The 18,239-nt window shown below is 39.0% G+C and overlaps 1 protein-coding gene across 1 annotated transcript in view; it reads left to right on the top strand.

Moving 5' to 3' along the window:
* Positions 1–18,239, top strand: part of LRRK2 (leucine rich repeat kinase 2) — a 67,891-nt gene extending 49,652 nt beyond the window's left edge. The window contains exons 38-51 of the mRNA XM_065640529.1: positions 419–565; positions 895–995; positions 1,168–1,358; positions 1,999–2,159; positions 2,983–3,153; positions 5,038–5,138; positions 5,278–5,472; positions 6,481–6,674; positions 6,967–7,039; positions 7,855–8,039; positions 8,954–9,106; positions 9,840–10,048; positions 13,275–13,349; positions 15,238–18,239. Coding sequence (XP_065496601.1) covers positions 419–565; positions 895–995; positions 1,168–1,358; positions 1,999–2,159; positions 2,983–3,153; positions 5,038–5,138; positions 5,278–5,472; positions 6,481–6,674; positions 6,967–7,039; positions 7,855–8,039; positions 8,954–9,106; positions 9,840–10,048; positions 13,275–13,349; positions 15,238–15,359 — 2,078 coding nt within the window. The 3' untranslated portion in view covers positions 15,360–18,239. The remainder of the gene's footprint in view (positions 1–418; positions 566–894; positions 996–1,167; positions 1,359–1,998; positions 2,160–2,982; positions 3,154–5,037; positions 5,139–5,277; positions 5,473–6,480; positions 6,675–6,966; positions 7,040–7,854; positions 8,040–8,953; positions 9,107–9,839; positions 10,049–13,274; positions 13,350–15,237) is intronic.

Raw genomic sequence — 18,239 nt, 5'->3', positions numbered from 1 at the left:
GTTGGACCACGTAGAACAGTAATTTAAAATGCAATATTCAGATGACAATCTACATACTATATAGAATTCTTTCTTTTTATAGACCGAAAAGTAGTCTCTTGGTTAGTTTGGTGTTGTTTCCTAGCAACAGTTGCTATCACATTTGATTGGCACATATACAGAACCTGGAAAATACTTAAACATGTAGGTTACACTAAGTCGAATGCTAAACTTAGTGTTCTGTTCCATATATATATGTATGTACCTGTGTTTACGCATTTGTGTTCTTGTATATAAATACACACACACACATATGGATTTAATTTTAGGTACATTGATCATATGCACTCACAGAGATCCATGTACCTTTCTGTGCCTTTTGAGTAATGACTACCTCTTTTTTTTTTTTTTTTCCATTGTCTCATTTGTTTTTCCTTAGGTGACCTTTTGGTAAATCCAGATCAACCAAGACATACCATTCCAATAGCTCAGATTGCTCCCGATTTGATATTGGCTGATTTGCCCAGAAATATTATGTTGAACCATGATGACCTGGAATTTGATGAAGCTCCTGAATTTCTGTTGGGTAAGCATTATTTTGTAGGGGTTTTTTTACCGAGCTTCTGTAAATAAAGACATTGAAGTCAGTTCTGCAACATATGGAAAACATTTTACAGATTTCTCTTCTGTGGAAATGTATTTTTTAAAGTATTCTGAATTTCAGGCTATCGAGTTTTAAATTTTCCATTAACTTGTATGCTAGAACAGTTTTTTATGTGTTTAGATTACTGATCATGAAGCTTAACACAGCAGATGATCCAAACATTTAAAAATGGATCCCTTTCAGCTATTTTTTTGATAAATGGTTGACGCAGCTCTGTTTTTAATGTTGTTTTCAATTTTATCGTTGAAAAGGTGACGGTGGGTTTGGGTCTGTGTACCGTGCATCCTATGGTGGAGAAGAGGTGGCTGTAAAGATTTTCAATAAACACACTTCCCTCAGGCTCCTAAGACAAGTAAGAAATATTGCCTTTTTTCTGTAGTGCTGCTCTTGCAATACCAACCCTAGTGAAGAGCTTAAATGCTTAAGTGAAGCGCAAGACTTCACTCCAAAACATTGCTGAGTTTGCTTCTGAGCTGCAGAGATTATGCTATTTGCAGTATGTCATCTGATTTTACAATTTACAGGAGCTTGCAGTGCTTTGTCACCTCCATCACCCCAGTTTAGTGTCTCTGCTGGCTGCTGCAATCCGTCCCCGAATGCTGGTGATGGAATTAGCCCTTAAAGGATCTCTCGATCGTTTGCTCCAACAAGACAACGCAAGTCTAACTCGAACGCTTCAGCACAGGATAGCTCTGCACGTAGCTGATGGCTTAAGGTAAATTTAACTTCTACGTTGCTGTAAAAACACAACACAGCTGCAAGTGGGATATACTGCAAATGAAAAGCTTATCTTTTCTTATACCTCAAGCAGAATATTCCCTGGGTCAGAAAAGTGCTTGTATTTTTATTATTGTTTAGCTGATAACTTATATCACAAACTTTGGTTACCTATTTTTTTCTGCTAACAAGTGGTGCTCATATAAGTAGAGAAATAGCAAGAGCTCGGGGTAGAATTTGTATGTGGCTGTTGATTTCTCATTAAAATGTCAAATAAATTAATAATAATAAATCAAATGTCTTCAGAAGCTATTGATGTGTGACTGTAAAACCACAAAACCTGCAAAGGAGCCCAGGGACCAATGAAGCTTAAACTTCTAAGATTCAGTTTTCAACTTCCAGTGACACTTCACATGAGCCTTGGTACTAGAATACTGCAATGTTTATGTGCCAGTAAATAGTATTTCAGAACAATTCTGAAGTCAGTATCCCATAAGGTGGTGTCACGTTGACATGTTTGACATTTTTTAACATTTGAAAGCATGTTTTACTGTTGTGGGCATAATGTGTTCACTGTGTGTGTATAGGTGCATCCCTGAATTAGGAATGCTTTCAATAAATACTGTTTTGATTAACAGGTACCTGCATTCAGCAATGATCATCTACCGTGATTTAAAGCCTCACAACGTGTTGCTCTTTACCCTATATCCCAATTCAGCTGTTATTGCAAAAATAGCCGACTATGGCATTGCCCAATATTGTTGCCGAATGGGAATAAAAACCTCTGAAGGTACACCAGGTATGGAAAAATGCTTTGGTTTCCAGCACATTAGGTCAAAAAATAGCTAATACGTTTTTTACTTAATCTGTAAGAAGTAACTTGAACTCCAGTCAAAACTTGACTCCAGTCAAAATCACAAAATGTCCTAATTGTATTACAAGTTGTGATGCCAGATTTATACCTCTTGGCCTTTCTTCCTAATCATGTTTTAACCCCTTTTAGAAGAATCAAGGAGTATACTAAAAGTTTAAAAAGCAAAAAAAATAAATTACATGCATTCATTATTATTTCTTTCTGTCTTGTTTCAGTATGGTTATTGTAATATTGAAATTGTACTACTAAAATTATTTGTTGTTTTAATTTTCAGTAATGCATAAGTAAGTCTTAATTTTTTTCAAAGACTATAAATACCTTCACTGTTTCCTGACTTTATAGAGAACATATCAGTATCTATTTTAAAGTACTGAACAATTCAACAACTTTGAAAAGTGCCTTTAGGTCTTTGAAATTGTGTATGAGGGCGTGACTTCAAGTGTTAAATGCTAGGCCTTCAGTAAAGTCTGCAGACTTGTCCTTCATTTTCAATATTAATTGATAAATGAATTAATTTATGTGTAGTGGTGCAGGAGCTCTGTAACTGATGTACTGTTCCCTTCCATTATACTGGTTGCTGATATTTTTGGAGGTCTGCCACAAGCAGACTATTGGCAGCCCAGAAATAACATGCTATTTTTGGTTTACTTCCTGTGACATTTTTATCAGTAAGTGTTTGCTCTTAAAAGGATAAAGATGGCTTCATCGTGCTATGAATCATAACTATTAATGAATGATTTATTTGCAGGATTTCGAGCACCGGAGGTTGCCAGAGGAAATGTTATTTACAATCAGCAAGCTGATGTTTATTCATTTGGCTTGCTGCTTTATGACATTTTAACAGGAGGAGGTAGAATAATGGAAGGCTTGAAGTTTCCAAATGAATTTGATGAATTAGCAATACAAGGAAAGTTACCAGGTATGCCTTGTTTAAGTTTTAACATGAAAGTGCACCATTTGTCCTGTCTCCTCCAAAAATAAAACCTCTCATGTTTTACCTTGTGATAAGTGATCAGAGGAGGAGACTAAATAACCGCAGTTTTTAGAAGCTTCTCCTAATTTCACATGGTCTTGAAATAGTGAGAAATAGGCATCTATTCAACATCACACTGGTTATAATTTCATTGCAATTTCAAGGGATCCAGCTGGTTCACTTTATAAAGAAACAGAGGTTTTGTATAGTTGGGACTTTATCCAGACCCAGCTAAAAATGGATGTTGCTGAAGGTAGCTTCTAATACCATTTCTGGACCTGACCCTTACATGTTGCTGTGATAATGCATATCATGCACTAAGATAAACACAATTCCACTTCTGTTCTTTGATCATGATACATTACATTAAAAATTCCATTACTGAGAAGCTGTATATCTTAAAATCTTCAAAAAACCCCTTGAAATCTTCTTGAAAAACAAAAAGGTGCTACTACATTAAAAGGGCAGCTACCCCTTAAGGTTTTAAATAGGAATTCCCTTTTAACTTGTCAAGAGTGTGAGGTCCCTGCACAGCTATGTAACATTCTTCATATTCTATCTGTATTAGAACACGTAGTTGTTGGCTGCTGAAAGGGAGATGAGACAGGCTATCAGACTGGAGATGCTGTAGTCAGCTGGACAGTGGAATTCAGTATTTGGCAACTTCTGTGGAAAAAAGCTGATGAATTTTTATAGTACTACAAGCTTAATGTGTGGCATTCTTATTTATTGCCGTGCAATAGTGGATATACTTATGAAACATTCTTTAAGATTGAAAAGTCACTCCGTCTAGGAAAGGGCAGCAACTGTATCACTTCATGTGGCATGGCTTCTCTGTTAGGAGGGACAGACAGTTCATGCGTTTTCTGCTCCTTAAGGAGAATAGTTCAATTCATAGCTCAGGCTGTTTAAACCGCCTCCTTAAAGAGGCCATCCCAAGAACTGACAACTAAGTATCTCTTGAGGGCAGCTCTCCATTTGACTGTTTTCTGTATTATGAGCCCTATAAAATAATCAAAGTATTCATTTCTGGAGATAGTACAGTCCCATTGGTGCACATGGTCATCATTTATGTATTTCCACCAAAAAAGGGGCTGGCTGAGCTCACCAGTAAACAGTGCCTGTCATTTGCTGAACAGGATATCTTCATTTGCAGGTATTTATCATTAATGTTACCTCTGTCAATGTAGGACTGGAATACCTGCTGTGGATTATGATGAACTAAATGGAAAAGGAACACAGGCACCATTATTCATGAGTGATTTGTTCTTAGAGAGGTCAGCACCTATAGTCATAAGATGCACATTCAAAGCACTGAGTGGGCATTTAAACTTCCATATCTCATAAATACTATATGGAGTTGTTTATCTAAATTGCTACACATTTTATTGGGAATTCATCTGTATTCTACGTACTCTGCCCAAACACAGAAGAATAAATGTGGAGAAAAATGTTCACAGGAATTGAAAAGACTACAGACTGAAATGACATGCCCTTGAATGGTCAGCATTAATCAAAACACAACTGTCACATATCTGTGATTCAGTCCCAGTATAGGGACATTAAAAAAATGTTAAAGCAAAATCCGTTTGCTTTAACTGCTTTTAATGAAAAGGACTCTAGCTCTGGCATTTCATGCTCTAGCATTTAATGGCAGATGAGCAATTCCAAGCTGTTCATGCTGACATTTTACCTAAGAGTATGATATTTCTTAGAGCAGCTCTGTAAGAAGTTAAATGAATTCTTTAAATAAGAAGAAAGTGATTGAGAACTCTCATTTCTGAGCTATGTTAAAGGCTGGTTAATAAGTTATCTAATTTTACATTTTAGATCCTGTCAAAGAATATGGATGTGCCCCATGGCCTGAAGTTGAAAATTTAATTAAAAAGTGTTTGAAGGAAAACCCTCAGGAACGACCAACATCTTCCCAGGTATTACTTAGTGTATTCATTTGTACCATTGTCCGGGTTTTAGTTGACATCTCTCACCATGTTATCCATTGCTTGTTATTTATTTATCACAGTACAAGCCATTGTTATTACCATGTACATGCTGTGGCTTTCTTTGTAGGTTTATGAGATCCTGAATTCTGCAGAGCTTATCTGTTTGATGAGGTATGTTTCAATACCCAGCACGTCCACAGCAGAGTGCATGGTAGCTGCCAATCAAAGCTGCAAGAAGGCAGGAGTCTGGATAGGCAATGGGAACACAGAAAAAGCACAACTTTCATTTGTGAACCTAAATACAGATGGACATACCTGTGAGGTACGTGGGAAAGTTGCCATTTCTTCTAATTTTTTGTCACCCAGATGTATTTCAGAAGGATTAATTGCATTTTAACAGTAGAGTATTAATTCTGGAAAGCTAACCTTTGAGAGAACAAAGTTTGCTCATAAATGAGTCATCATTATATCCATGAAATGAAACAGAAACACAGTCACTTCTTCTCTTCCTGCCATCCAGTCTGAACTTTCTCATAGTGATGTCTTTCCACTACTGGGTTCCTTTCTTCCCCTCAGATGGAAGCTATTTCTAGCACAGAGGAAAGAACAAGGAGTAATAGTTACACAACCCTTCGTATTTCTACCTCCCTAACCATGCAGCTGGTCTCTTAACAATTCCTCTCTTCCTATGGATGCCACCTCCTTGTGCCGCTTTGGTTGATACCCTCCAGCTCTTTTCGTTTGCTTTTTGTGCATCTTGGTCCTTTGCCATCAGAAAAGGGGAAAGGCTTGACCCAGGTTTGATGTGCTGTGATGAGCATGTGTGCCAGAACTGTGACTCATCATCAAAGTTAAGTTCTATTTCCATCTGCCATCTGTTGACCATGATACATCTGAACTGGTAGCTTTTTGTATAAATTATGTGGCTTATTTTTCTAAAACTAAAATGAGAAAAAGAAGTATTAGACCAGTACTTTTATTGTTAGTAATTTAACTGAACATATATTGCAGTGTAGTTCCATTTGCTTAACTCTCTGGTAGCTCTGAGACCTTCATTAGAATAGAGAGAATTTTTTTTTCAGCATTCAGCTTAGAGATTTTCCTGAGTACTGTTTGAGGGATCCTTCCCAGAACTTTTAAGATAGATGGTACAGTTGAAGATGTTTTCTGCTATTAGGGAATTAGATTTCTTAATGGGGAGATTAGGACCTGGGTCTGTCCAGGGTCCGAGAAGATTGTACTTTATTTTTGTTACCAGCAATTAACTAACATTTACCCTTACTGAAATCATAACCATGTTGGTTTTCTTTTTTTTTTTTCTCTGACTCAGGATATCACAGATAGTAAAATTTTAAGTTTGGCCTTAGTAACCCTTCCTACTGATAAAGAAAACTGGATTGTAGCAGGAACCCAGTCTGGTTCCCTGTGGGCACTTAACACAGAAGATGAAACAAGAAGGCATCGTCTGCAGAAAATGTCAGATTCCATCACTTGTTTATACTGTAATTCTCTTTCAAAGCAAAGGTACGAATGAATTTTAAACATTTCGGGTTACATTTTGAAAATACGACTAAACAGAGATGTTTAGAAGATGGCATCTGTACACTCATGTGGTTTTGTTCAGACAACTGCTTATTTTGCCTACACATTCACTTAATTTTGGACTCAGTGTAACTGGAGACTACATTCCTGACCACAGGTGGATGTATTTGCTTTTAGTGTTCAGTGAAACTCTTGAAATACCAGAGGCTCCTCATTGAAATTCTCCTTACCTGATTAAGGCATTTCTAGAATTTATTATTTTATTTTATTTCAGCAAACAGAAGAATTTCTTCTTGGTAGGCACAGCTGATGGCAGACTGGCAGTTTTTGAAGACAGAGCAGTAAAGGTAGACTTGTTCTTTACTGTCTGTTCTACAAAATATATGTAAAGCAACTACCAATAGCAGCTTTCTTTCATAAAGCTTATTTTTAATTGCTTCTCTAAAACTAAAAATAATTTTCTGCTGCAGTCTTGGCAGAACTGCACATGTTTTACGATGTCTGTTTTAACCAATAGAGTTAAGAGCAGGAATTTATTTCTCATTATAGGACTTCAAAAGGCCTGGCAAACTGACTAGAGAGTGACATTAATGGTTCTTATTAAGAATGTAGCAGTTTTAATCTCCTTTATTGCTGTTATAGCTACTTTTTCATTTTGTTCCAGCTAAATTTTCGTAGAATGGAGATCTCCAAAAAGACAATGTTGTTTAGATTTTCTGTAGGTCAGAGTGCTGCTCACAGAACAGATAAAGAAATGCTGGGGGCAGTTTGTATCAGCTGGTTCCCGAGGGTTGGCTCCTGGCCGTATGCAATTTAGAACAGTTATGCATTTGCAGTGCATTGCAGAACCAGAATATGGCCCAGTGTGGGACGTCTCCAAGATACAGATGTGACCTTCTGTCCAGTTCTTGAACTGTGCTGGGGTTGCAGAAGTATCAGTCCCAGCTCTCTCCCCTTCCCACTCACACAGGCTGTTTTCTGTGGGACATCTATAATGAGACTATAGTGCTTTTCAGTCACTAACATTCTGGTAAGATACAATAATGGTTCAGAAAATCTGGCTGTGTAAATTTAATTCAGCAAGCCGTGTGGCCTCTTTTTAACAGTTTCTGAGTGTCTGTATGCTCCTTGTTTCTAATGGAGAGTGTATTTTTTCTTGCAGTGTAAGGGTGCTACACCTCTGAAGATACTAGCTATAGGAAATGTTAGCACACCACTCATGTGCTTAAATGAATCCTCACACTTATCTGAGAAAAATATAATCTGGGGAGGCTGTGGAACAAGGATCGTTGCCCTAACTAGTGATTTCTCTATTCAAAAGCTCATTGAAACAAAGACAAGTCAACTGTAAGTTTATTTTTAAAATTATGTTACTTGGCTCTGTTGCTGCTTTCACTGAAGATTTCTGGCAGTATTTGATGTGGTGTCTTGTTCTAGAGCTCGTTCTTTGAGTTCTCGTTTCCATTCTTTTCCTTCCATAATGCAGATGGAATATAATGTGCATTAAAATAAGGTCAGTAAGTAATGTTTGAAGTATTTGTTGCTGCTTTTAAACAAGGGATATACATTTTTTACTATATAAAGGATTATTTTTACTAAATAAAGGATTTATTTAAATGCAACAGATCAGGTTTTTTCCCCAGTTGCATTTGTCCAGGCCCTGTTTACTTTATTTAGATTTATACACACATGCTTAGCATAGTATTTGTTCTTGCATGTTGGTCAGTATGATATGTGTGCATATCTCTGCCCTATAGACTTAAATCATGTATGGTTACCGACTTCTAATTATTGGAAAATAGAGACTGAAGTTTTTGGAGTGTTTGATGTACTTCTCACATGGGCAAATCCGTCTCTGAAGTTAAGGGGAAATTTTCCTGAGCAGAGAACACAGTGTTTGATTTTATGCTAATAGAGATCATTATTCTGGGAAATTAATTTTCTTTGGAAAATAATGTGTTAATATAAAGCAAGTTGTGAGCGTATGTGATTTGAGCAGATAAATGGGAAAGATTTATTAACAGGTTTTGGGGCATTAATGCGCCTCCAGGGATATCATCAGCACAACACCATTACTGTGAGAATTTTTGTCAAACTGTAGGAAGATTATAGCAAATCCTTTCAGTTGTATCCTAGGCCAGTTTGGTTTGAAGGCTGAGTGGTTCTGTAAGAGTTACAGGGAAGTTAACGCCGCTCAGAATAGTCAAGTTTTTCTACCATATATTTTCTGTGTATTTAACTTGAGTTCTTCTCTCTTCTAGGTTCTGTCATAACGCTTACAGTGATGCAAACATTATTTCAATAGCAATAGACAAATCCATCTACTTGGCAAAGAAAAACAGCCATTTTGTGGAAATCTGGGACAAGAAGACAGAAAAACTTTCTGAACTAATTGACTGTGCACATTTTCTTAAGTAAGTGCTTTATTTCAGATTGACGGCCTGATGCATAGAAACCTGGATATCAGATCGCCTTCTCTAGCGTAGTACCTTAACCTCCTGGAGGTAAGGGAATTGCCCAGTTCTTTGGGCAAATGTGGAATTCCTTTTCTCTCTTTTGGCCCAGAACTTCAGAATATCTCGTGCAGAATCTCAATTTTTAAGACCCTTATGATATTTCACAATTCATCTATGATGTTGAGAAGATTAATTTAACTCTGCTCAAGAAAGAAGAGATACTAATGCTTTTGCATCCAGTTACTTCCTGCATACTCCGAATATCTTCTCTCTCCAGTGCACAGATTCAGTATGAGATCAGAGTTTCATTAACAGTGACGCTGATTTTCATTTGCGTTTAATTTGTTCTCCATTAATGTGCCACGTCCATTCCATTTTCATGTTGAGGTTTGGAGCAGCTCTAGGTGTTCTTCTCCCACTTTGCAATGAAGTTATTCTCCTGCAGACTGGGAGTGAACAGAGAAATATACCTGCCTCCTATTTGAAGGTCTTTTGAAGAGACCAGTTGGGTCTCACAAGTCCAGTAGTTTTCATCCCAGTTTGTTTCAAGTCAATCAACTGATAAGCATGAGATTTGTGCGGCTTGTCTTGATCAATGGTTGTTTAAAAGGCTGGTATTGAGAGAGTCATTTTAGCAGTTGTGGAATAGTGTGCCGTGAGATTTTAATACGAATTCTCTCCGTACTCATAGGGACAAAGTGGAAAAACTAACTAAGGACTCAAAACATAAACTGGCTTATTCTGGAAGAGTGAAGACAATTTGCCTGCAGAAAAATACAGCACTGTGGATAGGGACAGGAGGAGGCCATATCTTGCTGCTTGATTTATCAACACGTCGTCCTGTTCGAGTTATAGACAACTTTTGTGATTCTGTCAGAGTCATGATAACAGCTCATCTAGGTAAGTAAAACCATCGAGTGACAAGAACTTTGAAACCAGTGCCAAGTTCAGGATTGCTGTCTCCTCTTTGCCATGGTGTTCCAAGAACAGGTTAGCATTTTCTGTGTTTTGTTCATTCATTCTGTTCCGCTGCTGTCACGTTCAGTCAGTGTCAGCCACTGGGCTGTTAGCTGAACACCAGCAGGCTGGCACACCTGTGCCCACTCAAAACCACAGCTCTGCCCTGGCCGGTCACTGATCGGCACATGGACACAGTCACCTTCAGTGCATCCGTGTGCTGTGCTTCAGCGCAGCTCTCACCCGTCTTCTGCCCCATCGTCTTCGTCTGGATCTGTGTCTGCCCATGTTCTTTCTCCACCTTAAGTTCTATGCTTCTGGCTTCTCTCTCTGTGGAGCTTGTTAGGTTTTAATAAGTTTTTCTTAATTGCCTGTTGCCTTGCTTTCCTCTCCCATCCTTATTCAGGAATGGTTCTTCTAGGTTTGGGCCACAAGCAGATCCCAGCAGAACCACATGTTTGGACTCAGGGTGCAGACTTGTGCAGATGAGCTGTTCCTGTCGCCAGGGCCAGTTGCTTCCAGCTGCTGTAGGCAGACAGTAGTTGTGGGGTTTCGGTGTTAATTACAAACAGCCAGAGGAGCATAGCTGAGTATGGGGCACTTCTTGGCTGTTGTAACTTCCTTCCCCTGTACACTCACCTGCATCTCTCTCGAAAGTACTGAAGGCCATACCAACTCCAGAGTTCATTGTACTACAGTGCTGGGTACACTTAAAATATACGACTTCAAAAAGTACTCTGTGGTACAAAATGTGGGTTCCCATCGCCTTCCACTGCATTTTGAAAAAAACTCTGGAGTTCCCTTGTCAGTGTGATTTAAAGTATGTTTGCTGTCAAAAACAGACTTGGAAGCTGTTGTTGTGGACTCGGAAACACATTGTAATCCTGCTGGCAAACTTGATTGTTGCAGGCTGTGGATGTTTTCTCAGTTCCACCATGAGCTTCATTTGAGGGCTGTCTTTTTCCTTTCTGACACCAGAAGCATCGATAGACTGCAGTTAGCTCACAGTGCTGACAGTGTTGTACGAGTCGAAAAAGCTACGTCTTACTCTAACTTGCCTTTGTCTGGGAGCAGGTTTGTAGAGTCTGTTCTGTCCTCAGCTGGTGCCAGCTATAGAGTCCAGATTCACTACCACAACATTTTCAGTCCTTCTAGTCCTGATAGCTACAATATTAGTACTATAAATGGACGTTTTATTTTTAGCATTTTGTAAAGAATACTTACTATGAAAACAAAATTTTGCCTCACTTTTTAGGGTCATTGATAGGGAAAGTATATTGTATTGAATAATACAGTGTATTTTAAAACGTTGAGTCTCATATTCTTTGTTTCAAGTCACCACAACATTTTAAATCAAAATTTTATGTATAGGAAAGTTAATACTTCAGTAGGAATAGTTTAGCTGCATTTGCACAAATCTCAAGAATAGCAAGTAAGATTGATACATGCAGTTTGAGGAGTACTTTTTTCTTTTTATCATTTTTCCCAGCAATTATTTATAAGGGTTGGGTTTTTTTCTAAATTCAAAGAATGTTTTTACTGGGATTTTCACAGATTCAGTGCAAATGGCACTGAGGCTGCTGAGCAATTCTTCAGTAGTAACACGTTGCTTGTGTGAAATGAGAGAAGATAGAGGGAAACATTTTTGTATTAAATAGTTTCATTTAAGATTAAAATATATGATGTCAACCAGATGTAAATATTTCAGGGAAAAGAAATTGCCAGACTTTAAGACATCAGTTTTATCAGTAGTTCATCTATGAATATGGAAATATAATGTCTTATTCTCTCACCTGACATATTGCCCTATAATAGACATGAGACTTATCATAGAGAATGATTTATACGTAAATCTGTAGCTCATTTTGCAAGTGAAAACTTAGACTTCTATATAGTAAGGAAGGACCTCAGTCTGAATAAGGAACATTATACTTAAGTTCCAATCACTTTCTGAGGAGTATGGATGGGACTGGTTATAGAAAAAAGTAAAGTGATGAAAAATCCGAGCATGGAAGATGTTTATGGTTCCCACCAGCCATCATCTACCATAAGCAGATTTACATCAGTATCAAAGGAGAATATACTGCAGATCTCCCCAGGGCAGGAGAAATCTCCCTCTACCTTGCAGAGGTCCTGGGGGACCCACTAGAAGTGCCTGCTGATTCAGAAGGAACATGTCGGGGGGGACGCTGTGGTGTGGTCACACCAGACTTCCAAGACTCTGGTTTCACAGTGAGCCATAATCCAGCCTACTTACACCCCCGAAACTGCCCCCTCCTCAGCTTTTCCCTGGGGAGTGTGTAAGACGTCAGGTATGAGGGGTGTGGGGAGGCGTGGGGCGCGGTCTGGAGCTGGGGTGTCTGCAGACAGGGCTGGTCCTTCCCTGGCCCGATCCGTGGCCCGGGGAGCTGGTCCTGTGTCCTGTGCCAGCCCACGGCCCCCTGCTCGCTGCCCGCCTTGGGCTGCCGGCGGGACAGGGAGCTGCTGCGGCAGGGGGACACCTGACAGCTTCCCTCTGTCTTGCAGACACTTATAAAAATGTCATGTTGGGAATAAGCAACAAGTTGTTATTGAAACACCAGCACATTCACTTTATCCCTCTGTCATCCAGCCACTCCTCTCTTCCTGGTCTTTTTTCCACATTATTCAGGAGGCACCTTCCTGTGATCCATCCCCTATTTCTACTTCCCTGCTAACTCTCCTTTCCTACACACTTGCCATCTTTACTTCAGAATCCTTTTAATTAGTTTGTGTCATATTTGGTTGGGTTTTTTCATAACCAAACTGATTACTGGCACCTTCTGTTTGTGCTCTGCACTGGGACTTCGTTTGCAGCCTGTCCCTTTGCTGTGACATCTGTTTCCTGTGGCTCTGCTGCCTCTGCTTGTGGTGTAGAATAGGTGCTTTGTTCTTGGGCTTGTTCAACAGCCTGGCCGGCTGGTCCGGCGCTCATGCCTTTGTACCCTGATAAACCCCTACATTAAATGGAGATGGGAACTATATTGTTTTTGTGTCTGGGTTTGTCGTGGTTAATGGTTTTGAATAAAGGGTCCAGTTGACTGAACTCTGCTTTCTGTCCTCTTAGTGGCATGATGTCATCTGCTCTTTCTGTCTTTAAATTACGAAGTTCCCATTAAAATTAAAATTTGACATTTTATTTTTGAAAAAGGGAGTCTCAAGAATGCAGTCCTGGTTTTGGGATATTGCTATAAAAGTGACACCGAAGACAACAAATATCACAAAGGTACCTGAACCACCTTTTATTAACTTGTGTTATTAGTGGAGTAGACACTATTATGCTCAACTACCCACTGAGAGTGGAGAGTTGATGATCATCATTTGATGTAATTTTATTGAAATGTCATTATTAGTTTTTTGTTGTCTTTTGCACTTCTGGGCTCCATACAAACTAACAGTAACTTCCAAACATGGATCAGAGGAAGCCACTATTTAAAGTATGTAATATAATTTGCTGGAAAACTATATTTGGAAAGTAAATGGCATTGTCTAATTGGAAAATGTATCAAATGGATTTCCAGAGGGGTCTGTGCTAGGCTAGGAATCCTCAGCATTTTCATGAATGATGTGGATGAAGGAATAGTGAATTTGCTTTTCAGATTTCAGACAATTCTCAGCTAAGACAAAGCCACAAGCGCACTGGAGGAAAGGATTAGAATTCAAAATGACCTTGACATATAGAGCAAATGGTCTGGAAGGAAAGAGGATACAATTCAGTAAGGACAAACGCAAGACATTGTACTTAATTAGGAATGATCCGTTGTACCAGCATGAGGAAATGATCAGCTTAAATAGCAGTGCTGCAGAAAAAAGGGCTACAATTAATCGGAGTCTGAACACGGGTCAACCGTGTCACGTTGCTGCCGAAGAGGCAAACACTCTTCTCACACCCACCAAAAAGTGGTGTCTGTAGGACACGAGCCGATTCTTCCCCTCCGCTGGAGGAGCGTTCCCTTGTGGGACATTGCTGATAATCTGGGCTACTGGGAACAGTCCAGAGGAGAAAAACGCGACCTGTGAGGAAATGCTGCGGGGATTTGAGTTGGTTAATATTAATAAAGCTTAGAGAGTATGTGATAATAGGCTTCACATATGTAAATAAAGAGGAAGGGAATAAAGACTCCTGCAAGTTGCCTGTGGGCAGGATAAGGACTAACCAGTTTCTACTACAGCAAGGGAGATTTAGGTCAGACATCAGGAAAAGCTTCCTGACAATGAGGGTAGCCAAGTGCTGGAAAAGGAAAATAATCTCCATCTTTGGGTTTTTTTAAGAACAGTTACAGTTGATGCTCTGATCAATGCCCTTCTTTACCTTTATCTCATCCCAGTTTCAGTGACTCCTAAAAATGTGGCAATGCCAGTAGAAAGTTAAGAGTGGCAAGTGTAGATGAACTGACTGGAATAAAATAAGAATCAAACTTACAGCAGTGGTTTTTATATTCTAATATTCCCTGATTGTTACCATAAGAACACCAATTGCCCTTTTAGCCTTTTTATTGTACTTGAGTGCCATTAATTATACAGAGAGGAATCGGAGACTCCACGAACCTTGTGAGCTTGTGAGTCCCTGCTCATGTGAGTGTTCTCAGTTATCCTTATTCCACTGAAAGCAATGTGAATTCTCCATTAATAAAGAGTCGTTTGCATGAAGGGAGATTGAAGAAATTACCTTTTCCAGGTGAAATTTCCTTTATGAAATCAGTTTCCATTTTTAGTTTACAGGTTTTGAGTCTTATAAGCATTTAGGGTATGTCTGCTCAGGAAAACAGAGACAAAATTTTCTGCGGGCACCTCAGTACCAGCATTAACTGTAGCTCAGGTCAGTACCTTATGGTCCGCAGGCCCCAGAAATGATTTTTCAAGTGCTTTTAAATGGTATACTCTAAGTTTAGGAACTGGAATCTGAATTGTTGTGCAAGCACAAACAGCTTGTAGCCCATAACTGCATTACCTCACACATAATGTGTCATATAACTTGTCTTCCAGGTCCTAAGCATCATGCTCCATTGAGGCAATTTACAAGTAATTAAAAAATAAGCAGATAAACAAAACCACTTCTAAGTGTACAATAATTCTTCTCTGTTGCAGCTTTCAATATTTTTTTTGTTTTCCAGAATTACAATCCTGCGTGTCAGTGTGGGACATTAACCTGCCACATGAAGTGCAAAACCTGAAAAAACATATAGAAGTGAGACAGGAATTAGCAGAAAAAATGAAGAGCTTTTCTTTGGACTGAAAAGTCACCCTGCAAGTGTCTTTCTCTTTTTTAGTCTTCCATCCTAATGTACTGTGCAATATTTACAACTTCTTGTTGCTGGGGTTTTTAACCAAAAAGCATGAAGAAAATTGCCACAAGAGAAGCAGTCAGTATCCATAGGATACCAAGGAAACAGAAGGATAAATTATTTGTAATATTTGAAAAGGCAGAAAACTATTGAGAATTTCTGAATCTGAAGTGTCATCCCGCATCTGTTTACTTGTGACGTTCTGCTCGCAGCAACTATGGCTCAACTTCAGTATAACATTATTCATCCAATTTTTGATCCCGGTTAAACTGGGAATAAGCCAGTAGACTATAAATGGTTCCTATTTGCTTCATTATCTCTACTGAGCTTACGCTGTAATAAGAAACAAAATTTAAGCCTCTATGTTTATTGCAGTTTGCATGTGTGAGTTTGCTCTAATGACTCATGTTTTAGTAATAAGTCAAAGCTCATTGCCCTGAGTATGTGACAGAAAACATACTATTTTAAATAACAGCAGTATTTAAAGGAACATATAATGACTACGTTACTCCTTGAAAACAACAAGCAGAACAGGCTTTATTCCATGAATAATGGACATTTTTTGTTATGATCAGAAAAAAAAAAGAGTTATGCTACAATAGCAAAATAGCTCTGAATTCAGAATTTCAATACACCACCAGGCTTCTGCAGGTTGGTGCCTTCTTGTAGTACGGCATCCGCCTTGTTCTACAAGACGTAGTCACACCGTTCTGAACATTACCATTTACATCTAGCTGCTGTACGCATCACGTTGAAAAGCCAAGAGAGAAACATAGAATTGTCGAATCATGGAATAGTTTGGGTCGGAAGGGAAAAAGACCAGGGGAAAGCTCTGCTCTAAATGCTGCTGCAAATGTACCACAAAGAAAGAAGCGTGCTGCTGTAGCCAGACTGCCAGTTCTTAGTCCAACTTGCTTGTTTCCATATCTCAATCTAACCAAAAAAAAATGAAAACCAAACCAAAACAAAACAAACCCCACCAAACAAAAAAAAACCACCCCACAAATAAAAAAAAAATCACAACATTCATTTTTATATTTATAACCTGCAAATTTTCCACTTATTCTTGTTTTAATTTATATTGCTGTTTTGAGGATGAGCAGGGGAACCTTGAGAAATACTGAGAATTGGCCACCTCTTGCCTGTAACTACCAGAATTTGTTGCCACACGTCTTCATTCAAGAGATGCCTTTTGCTGCTCTCTGGCTGTAAGTCCAAGCGACGTCTTACAGCCCGCGCTGACCTGCTCTAAGTGTGTGCCTTATTTCTGTCCCTCAGAAGACAGATGTCGTTTTCTTTTTTTGATACCAAAAGAATCTATAGGGTGCTCCTGAAATCTCAAGGCGTGGAGTATCCAGAGCCATTCTTCAGTTTATTTCTATGGAGCTGAACAAGGCTGAGCAATGAAAAAGTTCTCGGTTCCATTTTTACAGTTTTGGAGAAATTATATACTAGGACAACAGCATTTATTGTGTCCGACTGTATCACTGTTCTATTTTTTGCCATTTATTGAGCATGTGCTCAGGATTCCTTTCAGATATGCACCCCAGGTTTTATGTATTCTTGTATTCTGCATACTGAGAATAATTTGCTATTTATATGGGATTTTATAACTCGGAAAATATATATTATTATGAATACTTTTTTAAAAAAAATAGAATATATGTATTGTGATTATGTTTATTTATAAGTCAATTTGAGATGCAAGCCTTAAACCTTTTTATTAAAACTGTACTTTGTTAATAACATAGTCTACTTTCTCATCACTGAATTTCCACAGAGGAGCTTTTGTGTGGAGTTTTGTGGATGACACAAGAGCCCAGGATGATGCAAGAGCCTAGTTCTGCGGTTGCGCTGACACAGCTGCATTCCCGTGTGGCATCTGTCTCGTGGTGCACATCTGGAGTCCTTCTCCTTTCCCCACTTTGTTTTCTCCTGTGTGTTCCTTGCAGCCTTTCCCGCAGCTGGGAGGTGACTGGTCAGCAATACCGACTGTCCTTGTGTCACCTTGTCCAAGATTCCCTGGAAAATAATGATCTTTAGACCCAATCTGGCCTCTGCAGTAGGTGTGACAGGGATTGCAAAGAACAAGAGACAAGAGCAACTAGTCCTCCCCTTATACAGTCCTAAAATTACATCCGGCCCTTTGAAGACGACTGCGAGGCTGATGCGGCCCCTGGTGAAAATGAGTTTGACACCCTGACATAAGAGTATAAGCCCTACCAGGTGTAACAATTCCTGTGTACGTAGGATAACACCCAGAAGGATGACTCTTGCTTCAGAATGGAGCCTGTTTGCTCACAGGAAACAAGCAGTATGGTTTGGCCGTGATTCAACGTGTCCCTTATTATTATCCCGTTACTTCTTTATGTACCACTTTGGGGTGAAACTGGGACATGTAATGGAGGAAAGAGAACGAGGCCTCCTGGGTGTGAGCCGATCCCCAAACCTGGGCATTTGTCATTACTACTGCTTTTAATAACCAAACCCATCTACCTGGAGGGAGCAAGACAAATAATGCATTTTGTGATGAACTCCTCAGATACCAGGGACATGAGGAAGGAGTAAGGGAAAAGGATGAGGCTCAGTGAATGAGGAAAAGACAATGACATTCATATTTTTCCATCAGTCTTTCAAGTAGAAAAGATACATGAAAAATTCCTCTTCTCATTGTATGGCCTTTCAAGTCATTCATAAAAAAATCTGAAAACACCTCCCATTACCTGTCTTAAGCAAACCAGATTTTCTGATCAGAACTAGCAGTTTTTCAGGTTTTTTTGTCTGAATTAGTTCTTCATCTATATTATGAACTCATCTCAGGACTACTCACC

The sequence above is a fragment of the Caloenas nicobarica genome, chromosome 1, assembly GCF_036013445.1.
Source record: "Caloenas nicobarica isolate bCalNic1 chromosome 1, bCalNic1.hap1, whole genome shotgun sequence".
In the NCBI taxonomy this organism is placed as follows: Eukaryota; Metazoa; Chordata; class Aves; order Columbiformes; family Columbidae; genus Caloenas; species Caloenas nicobarica.
Note: the sequence above shows the minus strand (reverse complement) of the source record. Positions and strands in the feature narration are given on the sequence as shown.